The following is a 20,392-nucleotide window of genomic DNA, read 5'->3' as shown; positions in this document are numbered from 1 at the left end:
GCTCCACTCCTGGCCCTCCCATATGACCTTGGCCCTGCAGCCCAGGGCCTGACTCACCAAACCAAAAATAAAATTCAAAGTCTGCTTGTGAACTGGTTGTGTTTGGTAAGATGCTGACTTACATGGGGAGAGGTGCTGTGACTCACAGTCTGGGTGCTCATCCCTGCACACTGCTGGTCTTCGAACAAAATCTTTAGCCTGGACATGTGTATTATCTAAAATCTATCTTTTCACTTATTAATGAACACTCGGTTGCACTACGGTTTGATGAAGACCTGCAGACTCAGTTCTAAAATAAAATCATTGTTCTAAGAATACTTTGAAGGCAGAAAATGCTAATCACTCAATATCCCCTGCTCTTGTTACTAGTAAGCTAAAAGGAGGTGGGTGAGCTTAACTATCATGTTCTTTTACTGTATGTATAACAGAATTTTAGATGCAAATGTTTTCTCTCTGCTTATGGTGCAAAATCTATTTTAGTATTGTTTACTCCAGAGCTCTCTTAATTGTTAAAATCTTCCTGAAAGTAAAACATGAAATTTCTTGTATCCAACTAGGCTTTTTCCTTAATGGTTTCCTGGGTTTTTATTTGTCAGGTCATTATTTTTATTATTTTCAAAACTTAAGGACAGTTGTGTTATTAATGCGTATGTTAACATAACTGAAATTCCTGCCTTAATAAATACTGAATTAATAGACCAACTTCTTTTATGTCTTCACAGGGCAGCCCGATGGATCCAGTGGTGATGAAGAGACCTCAGTTGTATGGCATGGGCAGTAACCCTCACTCTCAGCCTCAGCAGAGCAGCCCGTACCCAGGAGGTTCCTATGGCCCCCCAGGCCCACAGCGGTATCCCATTGGCATCCAGGGTCGGACTCCTGGGGCCATGGGAGGAATTCAGTACCCTCAGCAGCAGGTTTGTGCTGGTCCCTCCACCCCCTGCTTTTTTGTGATCATTTTATCTTTGCCTTTTGCTCTCTGCCTAAGATTGGTGTTAAAGAGATTTCAGGGGCATTGCACGGATTTTCTGCTTTTATTTTGATTGTTTCTTTAAGTAACCACAGGTATAATTTTGTTTTCTTTCTTTTAAAGATGGAAAGGTGAGCTTCTTAAAGTAGACAAAATACCTGTTTGATAGAAGGGCAGCAGTCCCAGTTGTATTTGATAGATGCACTGTGTCATAAATTTGCAGCTGATTGTAATAGATGTAAGCTCTGAAGTGAACTTGGCATTCTAACATTTCTGTCAGATTGTATCCAATTTTGAGCTGTGAATAGGCTATCTTAAGGTTAATTTTCAAGTCATTTAAAGGCCTTTTCCAATGAGGATGGCATCAAGTTTTTAAAATTGAAAAAAAAAAAGTTGAGTCTCCCAAAGTTATTTTGCTTTCATTTCTTTTTTTTTTTTTTTTTTTTTTTTTTTTGAGACGGAGTTCCGCTCTTGTTACCCAGGCTGGAGTGCAATGGCGCGATCTCGGCTCACCGCAACCTCCGCCTCCTGGGTTCAGGCAATTCTCCTGCCTCAGCCTCCTGAGTAGCTGGGATTACAGGCACGCGCCACCATGTCCAGCTAATTTTTTTTTGTATTTTTAGTAGAGACGGGGTTTCACCATGTTGACCAGGATGGTCTCGATCTCTCGACCTCGTGATCCACCCGCCTCGGCCTCCCAAAGTGCTGGGATTACAGGCTTGAGCCACCGCGCCCGGCCCTGCTTTCATTTCTTAGCAAGTTATTTATTTCTTCTGCACCTTTTGAAAAAGCTTTCTGTATTTCATGTAAGAGGATTTGATGTGGATCTGTGTTCTTAGTTCTTGATGGGTTTTGTGTTTTTACTTAAAAAAGACTTGTCCTGCTCTTAAAAGACTCAACATTTTCCTCCTTTTTCTCTAGAATCAAATGGAGTCACCTTAGATGACCATTTACCCCTTCTAGCAGCAGTAAACCTAGTCTTTTGGATACTTGAAAGAATACCCCTTTATGCTGGCTGGAGGAAGGATGAAAACTGGAAAAGACTAAATTAGATTCAGACTTGTTAGGGTATTTCGTTACTAGGAACACCAGTAAGGCTTATTACGGTGCCTAAGCCCCCAGGGAGTGGTCGGGCTGATGCTCATGCATGTTTACTGCCCCAGGCTGGGGTGTCTCATGGTGGTGCCACTGCCTCAGGAAGTGCTTCCATCTGACCAAACATCTTCTGTTGAGGGGGAAAAGTTAGATATAACTTCTCTTCTCTCTAAAGTGGATATGGAGAATGATTGATCATACTTTGCATGGTACATAGCTGTATATTAACAGTTCATTAGTAGGTTGCTTCTGAGTCTTCTATACACTGTTGATCTGTATTGTGATTTATTTATTTCATTATTGTTATTAATGTATTATTAAAATTTACTGTAATTTGCATAAGCCGGTGTTATAATAGCATGGCATGGTGGCGCCCTCCTGTAGTTCCAGCCACTAGGGAGGCTGAAGTGGGAGGACCGATTGAGCCCAGGAATTCGAGTCCAGCCTAGGCAGTGTATTGAGACACTACAAAAAAGAAATCAAATAAGTCTTTTATTTATAAAATAAGCAATAAAATGTTGTCTTTCCTCTTTATTTTGCTCCCACTTGGATGATATTTTTATGTTAAGGCCATTTTGGGAGAAGATGGAGGTAGCTCAGCCTTTGAATCCTAGATGCAGATTGAACACCCTTTGCTGTTGTCTGAAGACCTCACCCCTCGATTATTGAAGGTTACCCACTCAGAATTCTAGCAGTCAGTTGCATACTTAATGGTACTCTTAATGTTTTCCACATTATTCCTTTTTTCCAGGAATATTTTGCTGCCTAGAGTAAAAATCTTTAGTTGTGGCTGCTAATTGTGGGAGGGAGATAATTTGTAAATGATGAAAAGTAAGGTGAAAGAGTTGGAATTTTCTCTCCTTCGTTTTAGTTTTAGAAACTTCACCTTTAATTGAGAGAGGAAGAAGGCCCAGGCACCTGGCTCCTCAAGTCCCCATTGCACTCTGTAGCTGATTTTATATGGGAGCTAATAATTGTGGATGATGCTGTGGCCACAGAAAGAGAGCAGAGATGGGAAGGTGGTAAGAAGCAGTGGGACTGATGGAGAGAAATGGATGCTCGCCACTCTTGGTCTCCATACCTTGCTTTTCACCATGTTTCCCTGATGTGAGATTAAAAAGTCAGTTTCAAAAGGTGCTATGCATGCCAAGCAGTTGATCTCTGTGGTCTCTGAAGGAGTTAAGTCTTACTAGAAGTTCTTGATGTTGGCTTACTTTCCAGTCCCAAAATGGGAGTCAAACAAATGGAGGGTGTGTGTGAAAGAATGATTACCTAGGAAATGTTTTTCAATATTTTCTTTCCCAGATGTGTAAAGCTAAAAGTAGAGGACATACACAAGTATATAGAGTAATCTTAATTTTCTCAGCTTCTTCCATTTATTTAATCCCTGTGACTCCTCTACACTTTTTAAATCCAATGACTCTTAGATTTATTTGAAGGTACAAATTGATGTAGATTGCCCATCAACTATTTCAGCAAATTTTTAATTAAGATTTTAGATTAGATATTTTACTGCTAACCAAAAGAAATATCCAATTCTAATTAAGCACAGATCTTTCTGATAATGAAAGGAAAATAGTATATCTGGTAAGAAATTGAATATCTTGGCTGTAGAAGTGTCAAACTTTCATGATGAGTTAATCAAAGTCATGGGTCTCAATAATAAAAATATTGCCTTTTGTGCTCGCTTCGGCAGCACATATACTAAAAGTATTGCCTTTTTACCTTTTCATTTAAGTTATAATACAGCTTTGAAATATAGTATCTTGTTTTAAAATTTAAAAGTCTGAAAATATGGAATGCACTTTTGAATGAGTATAACATTTTAAAGGAGACATGCAGCTTTTATAATACCAAGGTCATGTGAACAGTTCTTAATAGTTTTTGAAATGGAAAAAAAAATAGTGAAGGTTTGGAGCAAGGGTTATTAGAGCACATGCAATCATTTTGTTAGCTTGAGTATGTTCTTTGGTGAGGAATTTTCAGTGAGTTGCTTTGTTTTTGAATTTTGGATAATTACAAATTTGTTCACAAACAAGGTCCTGGCACTGTGATTGGCTGCTGGTCCTATCCATCTTCCCCTAGGATTAATGTAATTGGCTAAGCATTGTAGTTGTGGCTAATAATATTCTTCAGGGAAAAAGTTGAAAGATAATTAAGACTTTGAGTATTTATTGAGTGGACATCACCACCTAGGCATGACTTTGCTTTGGATGGCTTCCAGAGCTTTCTGTGTTTGGTTTGTGAACCTCTAATGAGCTGAATCCAGTTCATTTAATATTGCTCATATATTTCTGCACTGGATTAAAATGCAGGAATTCAAGTTCATAAATTGAGTTGCCCACTTACCAGCTGAGTGGTAAGTTGTCTTTGGCTCAGGGGTCACAGTTTGATTCCTGACTGGCATTCTGCTCCTGTGATAAGAATTTTAAATGAGTATTTTGTTAGAAAGAACTCAGTGTTGATGTGAGATTTAACAGAGAGAGTATCACTGTTTATTTTTGTCTCTGAGAGTCTGAAGGAACCACTGACTGTTTGATTTTAGTATTACCCTGGTGATCTTTGATTTGTATGGTGATAATTTTGTTTTTGAGATATACTCATGACTGGATCTTTGAAGCATGACATGATAATAGTACATCATTTTAGTCTTTATTAACTGGAACTGTATTTGTGGTCTTTGACTTGCTGATTCTCCCATATCAGGCAAATACAGGGCTAAAAGATTAGTTTTGCACGGTGCCCTAAAAATTTAGTCTACTTGGGTTTTTATTGAGTTCAGGGGGGAAATGAATTTTCTATGCCTCTGTGGAGAATGTTCTGCCTCTAGGCTTCTGGAATTCAGACCTGGGGTTGGTTAACAGAGTACATTGGTTGATTTCATCTGTTAGAGAGCTACACAGAAGATGCATAATTTTTAAGGTTACTAGAATCTGACCCTGACTTTTTCAGATTTAAAAAAAAAACAGCCTTAAAGATACCAATATAATCTTTGCTGGATCAAGAATGGAGGTTTTGTTTCATTTTTCTTGTTCTTTGTGATAATAAATGTACACATAAGCCTTTGTCAACTTGTTTTAAATAAGATTTTCAAAAAAAAAAAAAGATTTTCATATACAATAGCACCCAGGAGAAATGGGTACAGAAGCCAAGTTATTTATTTGTGTCAAGCAGATTTCAATTATGTAGACTGAGATTTTTTCCTGAGTTTTTTGGTAATTGGATTGCTATTTTAACTGTTTTTGTAGGTGTTTGATAATATGATACCTGTTGGAATTATGAAATGGAAAAAGGAAAAAAAGCAAAATGAGAGATTTAAGTACACAAGTGCTTTTATGATGGGAAACATGACTTTTTAAAAAGTTTTTCAAGGCATATATGTATTGTGAAAGACTTTATAGCAGGAACATTGTTTTGAAACAGAAAATGACAAAATTAAATAGAAACTATTTTTGTTAAGGTGATTCATCTGAACTTACTACTTCACATTGAAGTAAAAACAATTTAAAACAGGTTTTCTTGAAGAGGGCTTGAAAAAGTAATTGGTATTCTAATTTTGCTGCATGTTTTTTAAGTAAAATATTTGTTTCAGAACATAAGCATTTTATTTGGTACCATCTTAACAGCCAAAACACTTCTTCCAATGCAAATGTTTATTTTGGCAGCAGATGTTTCTAAAAAGGAGAGAAACATTACAATTGTTTGGCTAAAATGAATGTTTCCTTTGGGGTTATTAAGGCAGCCAGGCAATTTCTAGGGTTTCCACCTGCGTTAATTTATATTGTTGATCTAGAAAAACTAATGTGTTTCTTTGAAATGTAATTAAAGTCATGTTTTGATATAGTTTGCATGATAGCTCTGAAAAGTAAGAATGAATGGGGAGAGGAAGACTGGTTTAAGACTTAAAAATTCCAGAGTGTTTTTTTCATGTAATGTTTATTATGATTGAACCTTTGAATCCTAAATGTGTGAATCCAATAGTTAGGGCTTAATTTTTGTTTTATCTAAAAAAGAGCTTAGACTTCCTGTTTTTGATGACGGTGATAGTATGTCCAGGATGAGAAAGGATAACTTAACTTAGCGTAATGGAGAGGAATGGGTACCTAGTGCCTGTTTAACATTCAGACTCTTAGTTTTTTCATAGTCTCTATATTCACTTAAAGATGCCCATCTGTATCTGTGTGTGCATGTGTGCTTGCACATGTGTATGCAAAACAGAACATGTGACAGTGGCATTCTCGTGTAATGAAATATATGTGTATATGTATATTAATTTGTATGTTAAACATATTTCATGTATGTGTAGATATACATGAACATTTTGGCCAGTAAAATTGTGAAATGCTGTGAGAGTTCACTGTTATTTACGACGTTTTTATACATTTGTATTCTGTACTAAGAGACTTGGAGCCCAGCTGATGTGCTTGCACACCTGAAATGTTTGGAGGCCCTTCAGCAGATTGCAGATTTTTATAAATAATGGCCTTTAGTTGGGCACATTTTGTCGTGGTTTCCTGAGTTGTTCTTCAGCAGTGAACATGAAGGTATTTAAGGTTTACCAGCAAAATACATTTATACCTCACATTTCTGTTTCCAAGTAGATAGCAGATGCTACTGGCTGTGATGCCAAAGCTCCCTGTAGATGGAGTTTTGTACCAAGAAAATATTTTTGAAAAGATTTGTAGATATGTTAATTTGTATTTACTCTTTAAAATTTAAATTTCCATGATATCTAACTTCTTTTGTTTACTTTTTATATTGTATTTGGGTTTAAACATATTTGAATTGTGACGTTCTTTTTTTTTTTTTTTGAGACGGGGTTTCACTCTTGTTACCCAGGCTGGAGTGCAATGGCGCGATCTCGGCTCACCGCAACCTCCGCCTCCTGGGTTCAGGCAATTCTCCTGCCTCAGCTTTTGTATTTTTAGTAGAGACGGGGTTTCACCATGTTGACCAGGATGGTCTCGATCTCTCGACCTTGTGATCCACCCGCCTCGGCCTCCCAAAGTGCTGGGATTACAGGCTTGAGCCACCGCGCCCGGCCTGAATTGTGACATTCTTAGTAGAACTGTATATTAGAAGAGATCACGTATCAAGTTAAATACAGATTTTTAAATCTTTAGCCTTTTTCCTAAAAGTGAGAGAAGATCAGATTTTACCTGAAACAGCATATAGTGCCTGTTCTCTGCTGGTGGTTTATACTGTTTTGTCATGTACATGAGTTCCACTATGTGTTTTACATATATAGACTTTCAGCCTAAAATATATGTAATGTTTTCTATTATATTTTTATTTTTGAGATGTAAATCTTAAATGTATGTTTTATTTTTATTTGTTAGAGACAAAGTCTTGCTCTGTTGCCCAGGCTGGAGTGCAGTGACATGAACATGGCTCACTGTAGCCTTGACCTCCTGGGCCCAGGTAGTCCTTTCACCTCAGCCTCCCACGTGGTTGGGACTACAGGCATGTGCCACCACACCCAGCTGATTTTTAAATTTTTTTGTAGAGACGAGATCTCACGATGTTGCCCAGGTTGGTCTCAAACAAGTGTGTGTTTTAGGTAGCATAGAATTATTTAAGTATATTTTAAATAAGTGTAACTTATTTTCTTTCACCAAAGAAACATTAAGCATGATGTTTATGTTAAAATGTTAATAATTCAAATAAAGCTACCAGTTGACATCAGTAAAATCAACCAACCATATCCCTTCAGTGCTGCTTGAAAAACAAACATGAAATAGTAATGGAAATCCCACAAGATAAATGGAAAGTTAGAGTGATTAAGTGACATTTCTTAGACAAGTGGTTCTCAAACTTCGCTGAATGTTTGTGTCTCCCAGGACATTAAGAAAATTCCCCCACGGATGCCCAGGGATGCCCAGATCAGTGACACCTGACTGTGAAGGTCCTAATCTCCTGTGACTGCCCTGTGGGTCAGGGTATTAGAGGGAGGCCTCGCCAGCAAGCAGGGTCAGCTCACACCCTGTGGAGGCTTGGTAGTCATGCTGGTTCTTGGCCCACTTGGTAAATTGGAAACTCACCTCTGACCTAAAGGAATGAAATGGGCCAAGAACCAGAAGCTGGGATGGTTGAGTCCTTGCCTGTTAATGTCTAATCTGTGTGTGACACTGGGAAAATCTGGACCTCACTGCGCTCCTCTGCCAGATAAGGGCGTTGGACTAAAAGACCTCAACTTGGATTTCCCCTTTAAAGGAATAGTTAATGTCTTTTCATTTCGATATTAGATTTTTTTTTTTTTTTTTTCAAATGAGTTCCTGCTGTGTCACCCAGGCTGGAGTGCAGTAGCATGATCGTGGCTCATTGCAGCCTTGACCTCCCTGGCGCACGTGATTCTCCCACCTCAGCCTCCTGAGTAGCTGGGACTACAGGTGCCTGCCACCATACTCAGCTAATTTTTAATGTTTTTGTACAGACAGGGTTTTGCCATGTAGCCCAGCCTGGTCTTGAACTCTGGGGCTCAAGCGATCTGCTTACCTTGGCCTGCCTAAGTAGGATTACAGCATGAGCCACTGTACCCGGCCTCAGTATTAGATTTTAGAGTCTTGTTATTTCAACAGTTTTGTGAAATGTATGGGCTGATGCTTGACAAATTGTATTAATGTAACTACTGACCCAGATTCTTTAAAATTCTTTTTTAGGCCAGGCGCGGTGGCTCACGCCTGTAATTCCAGCACTTTGGGAGGCCGAGGCGGGTGGATCATGAGGTCAAGAGATCGAGACCATTCTGGTCAACATGGTGAAACCTCATCTCTACTAAAAATACAAAAATTAGCTGGGCATGGTGGCGCACGCCTGTAGTCCCAGCTACTCGGGAGGCTGAGGCAGGAGAATTGCTTGAACCCAGGAGGCAGAGGTTGCAGTGAGCCGAGACGGCGCCATTGCACTGCAGCCTGGGTAACAAGAGCGAGACTCCGTCTCAAAAAAAAAAAAAAAAAAAAAAAAAAAAATTCTTTTTAAGAGAGGTGTTTCTTTCTTCTTCAAAGATTATTAAATTGTTGGAATCAGTCTAATAAATTATTTTCTAATTCTTAATTTTATTATTTTTAAATTGAATGCATTCTCAGATGTCTTTCTTCTGAGAGAATCTGATGTGTGTTAGATGTGTAGAATGCAGCCTGTCCTTTTTGATATGTAGAAAATCTTAAGGTTGATATACTTGGAATCACAAAAGGAAGCATAGAGAGATCTAGCAATTACTCATTTTTAAGATGTTACTACTTTCTAAGTAGTTCTGAAAATTAGTATATATGGTACAACATTGGGACAAATTGTATAAAGTCCAGAGAAATAAGTTTCAAGATTTATGTTCTATGCATTACTTGAACTCTAACTCCCATGAGGGAGGCTAGATAGCTTTGTTTGTTTTGTATTTTAAAACAGATTTGTTTTCTAAAGGTAAAAAGTTTTTTCTTTTATGTTAATAGCCAGCCATTAGTTAAATTCTTTATGGCAGTTTGATTATTTTTATATGCAACAAATTTATTAAAGCTATTTACCCTTGTTATAGTTTTGAAAAGGAACTTTAAAAGTTAAATCTGTAGTCGTGAATGAAATTAAAACTCTTAAGCCGAGAGGGTGCAGAGAAGGAAGATGGGCGGGAGCATTAGGGAAATAGTGGGGATTACAAAGTAGCAGTGGCCTCACTTCTCAGAGTGGCCTGTGGGCCCTTCCGCAGAGCCAGGGAGCCTTGCCTAATCCCAGCTTCTTCAGGCCTCAGGAGCAACTCTGCAGTGGGAGTCAAGTATAGAAATGTTCAGGACGTTCTGGATTTGAGATCTGAGTGTGGGTAGTGTGCATGTATAATACAAACATCCCTTGCCTACTTAAATACCCCCAGTCCAAAATTTTGGTCACTACATAAACAGCAGGAGTTACTCAGCTTCCCAATTCTTATGAAGTGTGTTTAATTTAGAAAGCAGACCGTATTCCAAAGAATGAGCCAAATCCATCTCCCTTTATTGATATTGACTTGGTAAAACCTTTTTTTTTTTTTTTTTTTTTTTTTTAAGTAACTACCAAGGAAAGCAACCAGTAGAATTGGCTTTTCAGGGTTAGTCGAAGGCAGGGATCCAGGTTCTATAAAATACCAAACACGGCTTGCACAGTGGCTCATGCCTGTCATCTCAGCAGCACTTTGGGAGGCCAAGGCAGGCGGATCACGAGGTCAGGAGATCGAGACCATCCTGGCTAATACGGTGAAACGCCGTCGCTCCAAAAAAAATTTAGCCAGGTATGGTAGCACACGCCTGTGGTCCCAGCTACTCGGGAGGCTGAGGCAGGAAAATCACTTGAACCCAGGAGTTGGTGAGCTGAGATCGTTCCAGTCTGGCGACAGTGAGACTCCATCTCAAACAAACAAACACCAAACATTCAGAAACAAAGTCAGACTAATGTTAATAGCAAAAATACACAGGTATTAGAATTAAAATGCAGAAACCATTGCTGAGGTAATTAAGTTTTACTTAATGGCATAACCAGCCTCACTTGGATAGTTGTAGCAGCTAGTCTTCAAGAAAGCCGGAGACAAATGTCTTTTGGAAGAGAGCTTCAGTCTGAGATGCACCGCAGAAAAGATAGCCTTGCAGAGATGGTTTTCCAGCATGAGCCACCAAAGATAGTGAGAGCATCCCTGAAAGCAGCAGCTCTTAAAATACTATAAGTAAGGATCAGATGTTTCTTTTTAATCAGTAGCATAATCGTTGCTTCCAAAGAGAACTGGGAAAAGGAAAAGGCTAGAATAATTGTTGGCCTATGGGATCTTTGACCTCAGATGCTTCCTTAGAAGGGTCAGCCAACAAGGAGGCTCCCCTTTTCTTCCGTTATATTACCTTGAGATTTCCAGTAGGATCGTCAGGTATCTCAACAGTCATTTTCTAGACATCTTTTTTTTTCTTTTTTTTGAGAGACAGAGTCTTGCTCTGTCTCCCCGGCTGGAGTGTGGTGGCATGATCTCAGCTCACTGCAACCTCCAACCTTCTGGTTCAAGTGATTCTTCTGCCTCAGCCTCCCAAGTAGCTGGGATTACAGGTGCACCCCACCATGCCCAGCTAATTTTTGTATTTTTAGTGGAGACGGGATTTCACTATGTTGGCCAGGATGGTCTTGATCTCCTGACCTCATGATCCACCTGCCTCGGCCTCCCAGAGGGCTGGGATTACAGGCTCGAGCCACCACACCAGGCCTGTTTTCTAGGTATCTTAAGCATTTATGTCTTTGGAGGTTCTGTTCAGTGTCCTGGGCTTCATGGAGAAATAGAACCTACCTCGTTTCTCATACTTATGGGTCCTGTGCCATTCGTTAGGGGTCATGGAGATGACAACATCTTACTCTTTAGTAATTGGCCAAAATTTGATGGTTAGTGTCTTAGTTTGTTTTCTGTTGCTATAAAAGTGTATCACAGCCTCGGTAATTTATAAAGAAAGGAACTTTATTTCTTATAGTTCTGAAGGCTGAGAAGTCCAAAGGCATGGTGTTGGCCTCTGGTGAGGGCCCTCTTGCTCCTTCACAGCATGGTGGAAGGCATCACAGGGTGAGACAGTAGGAGCATGCTGCCTCAGATCTCTCTTCCTCTTCTTAGAAAGCCACAAGTCCCACTGTAGGGTACCTCATTCTGATGACCTTATTGAATTAATTCCTGAAGTCCTTACCTCTAGTCAGCATGTGAATTTGGGGATTGAATTTCCAACACATGAAATTTAGAGGATACATTCAAACCATAGCAGTTGGGGAGAGGAGGAAAGACTAGAATTCCCTTCAGCTGCCAGGGAGAGCTAATCTCTTCTTTCTCCAATAGTGTCTCTAGCTGAGTTCTCACCCATTCTTCTTCCTCCTTGGCTTCAAAATAAAAGGATGGGAAGAGTACTAAGTAACATCACTGGCCCGTAGTCTTCATGGCATCTGATGTATCACAGCACACTTCCAAGAATGGCAGTTAAGGGATGCTTCACTGCACATGTGCAGCAGGCCATGAGAGTGATAAATACATAGCAGAGGATGAGGCACGAGGCTCCAGGACGGATTCCAGCTCTGAGTAGGAAATCACCACTGCTGTGGATGCCACCAGGGTCTGGCAAGAAGCATCATGCGTTGTGCTTGCTTCCAAATCAAACTCTGCTATGATCTAACAAAGAATTTAAGTCACCTGAATGTACACTGGCTGCAAGAGAGGCTGTGAATTTGATTTCTGAGTTCTAAAATTTTGGAGGCAGAACTTTTTGGTTGCTAACACCTTGTAGGGAACACAGAATTATTCTTGACAGTTTCAAAGTGTTTATTGTGTAAAAATTTCCCTCTTAAGTGTCGCCTCTCGTAGCCTGGTAGCCCCTTCCTTCCCTCCACCTGGACCACAACCTGGTCCTTCTCTATCTCTTAAGTTTTTTTTTTCTCAGCCTCTCAGCCTTTCTCAGCATTTTTTAGCCTTTCTGAACTTTGCATTTCCTTTTCCTCCTGCTGGGAAGGCTTTTGTCCAGGTCTTACAGGGCTTGCTATCTCAGTTCCTTGAGCCGTCACTCTGACTTACTCAAATAGAATTACACACTCCCACTGCCTCCTCCCCTGTTCTGTTTTCTCCAGTTCTCTTATCCCCGCCTGAACCTCACTTGTCTGATGCTCCCGTTAGAATATATGCCCTAGGTTTTCCCAGGGTGTGAACCCATCATCTGGAGCCCTACATGTATTTCACAAACATTTCCATACTACAAATAAAGAATTCACAGAATCGTAGACTCTGGCCAGTGAAATCTGTTCAGGCTGATGCAAAAATGTCTGTCTGTTTTAGCTGTATATCTGCCACCCATGGTTAGCTCTGAGGTGGGCTCGTTCACCAAGGCTTTTATAGTTTACACTAGAATCCCAGTGCTCAGGTGCTCTGAGAATGAAGCCTGCAGACAGCTACAGGGCTGTGGTTTTAATGATGCTTTTAGATTCCTAAGGAAGGTTTGATGCCTGAGAGATTGTTCTAGCAGAGTGGTTTTCTGTCTTGCTCATTTCAGTGTGTGTCATGCCAATGGTCTTTGTTTCTTCCTCTCTGATTTTAACCCCATTGAGTAAATCGTAGATGGCTGTTACTCTGCTTCAAGGCCCGTCATGTCTCAGAGTGACCCCTTGTGTTGGGTGTAATACCTCCAGTTGGGGTCTGGAGAAGGTTGAGCCGGGTAGTGTAGATGTGATGGGAGCTAGGTTCTTCATCCCAACACCAGTCATTCGACAGTGCTTACTGAAGAAAGCCCCCAAGTAGTTAGGATGCCATATATACAAAACAGGTGTTTTTCTGTTGGGGCTTTGCTGCTGGAGGGAAGAGAGTTCCTACTGTATATGGTGGAAGAACAGGGCCTGGAAGATGGGCTTTGAGCCTCACGGTGAGGGCGCAGTTCACATACATGCTTGTGCTGGGATCACGGAAAGGGCTTTTGATGGCATTTTAGTTCTCTGTTGCTGATCATTTGAACCCAGACTCGATTTTCATGTGCTTTATGGGGCTCCTGCCATTATACACACACTGCGCTGCAGCCGGTTTCCACAACAGAGGTTGTGACTGCGGCTGGAATGAGACTTGCACCTCGGAGGAGGGGAATGAACGTAGGTTGAATTCTTAAAAATCATCCCTGTGTGCTTTATTCTGGTTGAGGATCTATGATAGATAAATAATTTTGATGATGACGATGATGACAGGAATCTAGTGCCTCCATGTAAACTGTCATCATCATCATTTCTCCTCTCTGGGCCCAATTCCTTATTTGCGAAATATGAGAAATTGCCTCTGGATGACAGTAACAATAACAGCAGCCTCTGTGCCAGGTCTTATGCTGAGTACTTTCACATGGATGTTCTCCTTTAATCCCCGCCATCTTTCTGTTTATCTCCACTTTATGAATAGTAATAGTAGCTTATGTTTATTGAGGGCTTACGCTGGGTCGGGCACTTGCTTGTGTTACTTGCTTTATATGGATTCACTCGCGCCGTCCTCATGACTGCCTCTGACACAGGCGTTCCTACATAGTCATCCTTAATTTACAAACGTGGAGGCTAAGGGAAGGGGTTTATCAGGCTGTTCAAATGTACATGCCTACTAAGTGCTAAAGTAAGGGTTTCAGTTCCTTACTGCCTGAACTCTGGGCACAGCTAGCACTGTTTTATGATTCTGGTAAAGCTGGAATGCTTTTCATCACTGATACTAGAGTTTCTTTGAGTTTTTAAATAATAAGACTGATTATAATTAAAGTAGCCTCATTTTGACATTGAATATTCATTTCACGTAAAGTCTTTTGTGACCTTTAACAAATTGGAAATTGGATGTGGCCTACTACGTCTGTCACACTTAGAGGAATTTTTTTGAGGGGAAATTCACATAACCTAAAATTAAGCACTTAAAAGTGTACAGTTCAGTAATGTTTACTGCAATAATAGTGGTGTGCAGCCCTGTCTTCCTCTAGTTCCAACATTTTCACCACCCACAGATGAGACCCGTGTGCCCATAATGTAGGCACTCTCCATTGTCCCTCTCCCCACAGGCCACTGCTAACCTGCTTTCTATCTCTGGGTTTACCTGTTTTTGATATTTCATGTACATAGAGTGATACAATATATGACCTTTTGTGTCTGGCTTTTTTCACTTCACATACTGTTTTCAAGGTTCATCTCTTGTGGCATGTACCAGTACTTCATTCCTTTTTATGGCTTAATAATAATCTGTAGGATATATGCGTCACATTTTGTTTATTCATTCATCCGCTGGTGGACATTTGGGTTGTTTCCATCTTTTAGCAATTGAAAATAGTGCTGCTATAAACCTTTGTGTACACATATTTGTTTGGAAAGTTACTTTAAATTATTTTGGGTGTAGACCTAGGGGTAGACTTGCTGGATTGTATGGCAATTCTGTATGTTAACGTCTAAGGAACTGCCAAACTGTTTTCCATAGTGGCTGTACCATTTTACACTAGAAACAGTATTTCACCATTGGTCTGTTATTTACTGAGACTCTTAAGTGCCAGGGAATCTTGCCAAACCTTCTCCATATATCATTTCCTATAATTCTTGCCAAATCCTTGAGGTTAGGAATGCTACTCACTTTGCCAGTGGGGAAACAGAGGTTAGGTAGCTTGCCCAAGCTCATAGTAGAGAATTCTGCTTTTCTAGTAGATAGTAGCCTTAAAGGTCCTCCAGCCCAGCATTGCTGTGTGTGCAACACATTCCACTGGGGTTATACAAGGTCGTTTTGGGTGGCACATAGACACAGCCTTACATAACATGGAGTCACAGAGTAGGGAACTTGTTCTCTCATTGGTGTTAGTACGCTGTAGCATCCTTCGAAGACTTCATGGTGCCTCTCACTCCGTTTCTTTTTTCTGAAGAACAGGCCTTGTCTGTGCCTTGGGCAGCATCAGTATCTGGTTAGAATGTAATTATATTGCATTGTCTTTGTGGTATTCATTTTTTCTGGTAATCTTCTATTTATGACAAGTAATACTTTGTATTTATGGTAGTATGCAAAGTTTTCTTTTAAAATACAATTATTTGAATCAAAAAAATGTTTCGCAGGAAAGAAAAACAGTTCATACTGTAAGTTAAGCCTTCTTACTTTGAGTTTAACTCAGCACATGTATTTTGAATGTCTCCAGTGTGATCAATCCTGTACTAGTCATGGGGAAATACCAAGATGGCCATAACTGGGGCTTTGCTCCTTAGGACCGTGGCAGGGATACTCTGCAAAGAGATACGCTGAGTAGTGAGCACAGGTGTAGATATTTACCCCCGGGGCTATGGTAGCACCAAGCGGCACGTTCCTGGGCTGGGGTAAGGACGGGGATGTAGAGGGGAAATGTTCGGCTGTAGATGTGGCTCCAGACTGACTCTAATAATAACGTGTATTCACTCAATTTAAAAAATTGATATTTTGCATTTAGATCAATGCCATTCCTTATATCTTCATTGCTGTCCATAGCTATTGTTTTGGTCTAATGAATTGAGAGCATATTATTAAGGTCTTTGGTAGTTTGTTCACTTAGTTGTCATCAGATGTTTATTGGTAACCCTAAGTGGGTAACCATCATGGGAACAGATACATACCAGGTACTTGGATGCAGTGTGAGGAGTACTGGGTCAAGATCTGGGGACCATACTCTGGGAACAACTGAAGCTACATGGAGTGGAGAATAGGTGCCCTTAGGCCTGGATCTTGCAGCAGGAGTTTGCTGGGTCTGGGGAGGGAGGCATGTGTTCTTGGGAGTAGGCAGAGTGTGCTTTTCAAGTTTAATTAGATTGTAAGGTGGTCTTTGTGAATTTTACAGAATTTTTCACATTTTCAGTTTACACATGATTATAAACATAGAATCTAGCTTTCTCTCCTTCTTCCTTACAAATATTCCTTTCATCTTTGCTCTGCTTTGGTGCTTTGATGGATCAGTTCAGAAAGCCACAGGGCTGCTGCTTAAAGGCTGGCTGGATCTTGTTTGATTTTTTTTTTTGTTTTGTGTTGTTTTTTTTAAAAAAGGGAAACTGTCTCTTCATACTTGGAGCAAGCGCTCAGGCTTCCAGAGTGGAGAAAATTCCTAATCTATCTATGTATCCAGAGAGGATGGAAGTGTAGTATGTCTGTAAACATTGTTTTGATAAGTAGACCTTTTTAAATTGGTATATGATTTCTATTAACCTTATTTTTTTCTATCTCAGAGTGTATCATGCAATTATAGCACCTCTGTGGCAGTTAAGCTTATATATGAACAATTAATATTTTGCTTTGTAGTCTACATTGCTGATGACTTTTGCTTTTGGAAATAGGAATTTGCCAGAAATCTTAAGGAATATTCAGACGATATACTCAACTATCTGAGCTTTTATTCTGGTGTGTTTAACCTGGAGAATAATGATATGGAAGTAAGTGAATAAGTGAACTTTTGAATAAAAGCTGACTTTCCTGCCCTGTATTTCCTTTTCCCTCTTCATCTTTCCATATTATAACTTTTGGTTAAACCAACTTTCAGCGTTTATGTTAACGTAACTGCAAAATAACTGTCTGTAGTTCAGTCAAGGACTGGAAGTTTATTTCCTTACTGTACAACTTTTTGTTATCCAGGAGTTGATAACTGCCTGTTATTTTACTTAAGAAATGTATACATCACCAGTCTACCCTCAAGCCTCTGACGAAACCTTGCAATTCCTCTCAAGATGGTGGAACCTACTGGTTAATCAGACTACAAGTGAACATTTTTCATGTTCATAGATGACCATCATCTTTTGAGTAGCCTTTCGATGTCTGGGGAGATTCCCACATTTAAAAAGCTCTGCCTTCGTAATTTAGAATTCTAAACGCAAATTCACAGCCTCTCTTACAGCTAGGGATGCCTTCAGCTGCCTTAAATTCTTTTAATTAGATCAGCCGTACTGGACTTTGATTTGGAAGTAAGCACTTTGCATGTTGCTTCTTTAAATTTTGTGTGGCTTTCGGCAGCAATGGTGGTAACTCCTGGTCAGAGCTGGAATCCCTCCAGCAGCCCCTGCCACATTCTTCATTCTGTACTTTGTTACCCTCATGGCCTACTGTGTATGTGGAGTAAAGCACCCCTTAACTGCCATTCTTGGAATTACTTTGACCTCAAACCCTGTTTTCTGAATTCCATGTCTTGTTTTTGTGTAATCCCTCATTTTAGTAGGCTTCATTCTGTAGTAGCTTTGTAGGAAGGGTGCAGGAGAGGTGCATGTCTCTGTATGTCAGAAAGGTGGCCTTTCTACCTCACTCTTAATGGGTGGATTGGCTGAGTGTAGAATTCCAGATTGGATATAATTTTCCCTCAAAAGCTGTTGTTCCCCACTGTCCTCTGAGGTTTAGCATGTCTGTTGAGAAGTCCAAGGCCTCTTTTGTATGTCACTGATTTTTCTCTCTCTCTCGAGATGTTAGAAAATTGATTTCCTTGATTTCTGAAATGTGGATGATCTTTGGAGTTATTTTCCATTCATTTTGCTAGACTTATCCAGTATTAAACTTGGTGCTATTTTTTTTCTTCATTGGGGGAGGATATTATTTCTTTGATAATTTCCATATCTGTATTTTTATTTAGTTGGATGTTACAAGTTCTGGATTAATTCTTTAGTTTTTAAACTTTTTCTTCTATCCTCCTTTCATCTGTTTGCTTTTTTTTTGTTCTATTTCCTGGCAAATGTTTGTTTTGTTTTCATAGTTTCACTTTCCACGAACTTGTTTTGTTCACTACATTTTTCTTTTTTATACCCTCTTACTCTTATTTCATGGCTGTGATGGTTTATCTCGCCGACGATAGTGTTCGGATTTTTTTTTTTTTTTTTGAGATTCCCTCTTGTCGCCCGGGCTGGAGTGCAGTGGTGCAGTCTCGGCGCACTGCAACCTCTGCTTCCCTGGGTTCAAGCAATTCTCCTGCCTCAGCCTCCTGAGTAGCTGGGATTACAGGTGCACACCATCGCTCCCAGCTAATTTTTGTAATTTTAGTAGAGATGGAGTTTCACCATGTGGGCCACTGGTCTCGAACTCCTGACCACAGGTGATCCGCCCACCTTGGCCTTCCAAACTGCTGGGATTACAGGTGTGAGCCACAGCACTGGGCCAATGTTCGGATTCTTTTTGAAGAGCTCCTCTGCAGTGTTCCTGGTCCGTATTTCTTTTCAGCCCTTTACCTACGTGGTCTTTCTGATTGGAGGCTTTCTTGAGATGTCTGGTGGTTCTGTGCTTTCTGCACATCTGTAATGGCCAGCTTGGAGAACTCATGGACATGCTGTGTGTGTAGACGGGGCTGCCGTGGGTGGGGAGAAGATTGGGCCCTCTCGTTTGCAGTTATGTCGCATGCTGTTATCTCCTCCTCCCAGTAGCAAACTCATCATTGACTCTCAGAGCAGAAGTCAGGGTGTCTGGAGAGCTGGAGGCCGACTGGGGATGGGCCTGTTACGTTTTAACCGAATCCCCCTTTTCCATGGACTCCCCTGCTGCCAGCCGCTCCAGATGGCAGTCTTCTTGAATGGTCGGGTGGGGATTGGGAAGGGGGATCTCTGAATTGCTCCCTACAGATTGTTTACCCAGCACCCCACCACCCTCTGATTCCTGTATTTGGGGTTCTGCACTTTAATTAGCTTGCTTCTTATCCTGTCACCTAGAACAGATTAAAATTTTAATTATCACTTGTCTTCCTGCTTTTCTCCTTCCAAAAATTTTTTGACCTCTCTTATCTGTTACCATCTCACCTCGTGTTTTATTTGTCCTTGTGATACTTTTGTTTTATTCCTTTACTGTCATTTTAATGGAGTGCCATGAGAGTAGAGAGAAACATGAGCATTTAATCTGTCTATTTACCAGAAACCTCTGAGAAGGCATCTTTAATAAGCAGTTTTTTTTTTTTTTTAAACCAACCTATTTTCTACATAGGAGGTTTTAATACTGTACTATCTGGTAATGTGCCAGCGTTTTTAGTGTCTCAAGGAATTGGTAGACCAAGAATAAACCTAAGAATAAACGAATTAAATAGCACAACTGGAGTGTCTCCGTTTGGCAGGGAACCTGGCTTGAGGAGGCCACATAAGGGTGAGTGGCCTTTGTTTAGATTCTCCAGGAAAAGCTTCATGGAATGCAGGAAGTGCTGCTGGAGGAAAGGGTCTCCCAGCTGTGTTTAGGACCCAGCAATTGGGAGGTCTGAAGAGGGAGGGCCTGCCGGGCTCTTCCGCCGTCCAGAGGACACATCAGGGCTGGGTCTGGAGAGAACATCCCAGTGAAGGGGAACTGAGAGCAGAGTCCAGCTGAGATAGATGATATGGAGGAAAAAGAGTTTTGGAGGTTTCTTGCAGACGAGAGCAGAGGCTGAAGATGATCCTAGTGTTGTGAATATTAAGGATCCCCTGAATGTGCTTATGTTTGGTATTTATTAGCACACATCTGCAGGTAGACATGATTTTTCTGGTTATCCTTTGCTTTTAGGAAAAAAAAAAAAAAAGAGGCGAGTTAAGTAAAGTTTTTTAAGCTTATATTTAGTCAGAAAAGAAATTTCTGTCGTAGACCCAGCTTTCTGCAGATGTAGTGTGCTCTCCAGGAGTGGCAGAACCCAACTCGACCTCCTCTCTGGAAACCCACCAAAGAATCCAGTAAATCAAACAGAGCGAGGCTGTTGTAATTGAGGCCCCACCTACCTGGCCTTCCCCTTGTCCTGTCGCTGGACAGGTGATATTAAGCGTTGATATTTAAAATCCTGGCAGAGACTTGCCAATCTTCAGTCCTCAGGGAAAGATGCAGTGGTGCTCATTTAAGGCAGAAAATGTAACTAATGTCTGTGTTTCAGTGTAATTTTTAACAAT

The 20,392-nt window shown here is 40.5% G+C and overlaps 1 protein-coding gene across 10 annotated transcripts in view; it reads left to right on the top strand.

Moving 5' to 3' along the window:
• Positions 1-20,392, top strand: part of ARID1B (AT-rich interaction domain 1B) — a 438,299-nt gene that overhangs the window by 49,412 nt on the left and 368,495 nt on the right. For all 10 annotated transcript variants that reach the window (XM_074397218.1, XM_039467048.2, XM_074397219.1 and 7 more), the window contains exon 2: positions 723-917. In XM_074397218.1, the coding sequence (XP_074253319.1) occupies positions 723-917 (195 nt within the window). The remainder of the gene's footprint in view (positions 1-722; positions 918-20,392) is intronic.

The sequence above is a fragment of the Saimiri boliviensis genome, chromosome 4 (assembly GCF_048565385.1).
Source record: "Saimiri boliviensis isolate mSaiBol1 chromosome 4, mSaiBol1.pri, whole genome shotgun sequence".
In the NCBI taxonomy this organism is placed as follows: Eukaryota; Metazoa; Chordata; class Mammalia; order Primates; family Cebidae; genus Saimiri; species Saimiri boliviensis.
Note: the sequence above shows the minus strand (reverse complement) of the source record. Positions and strands in the feature narration are given on the sequence as shown.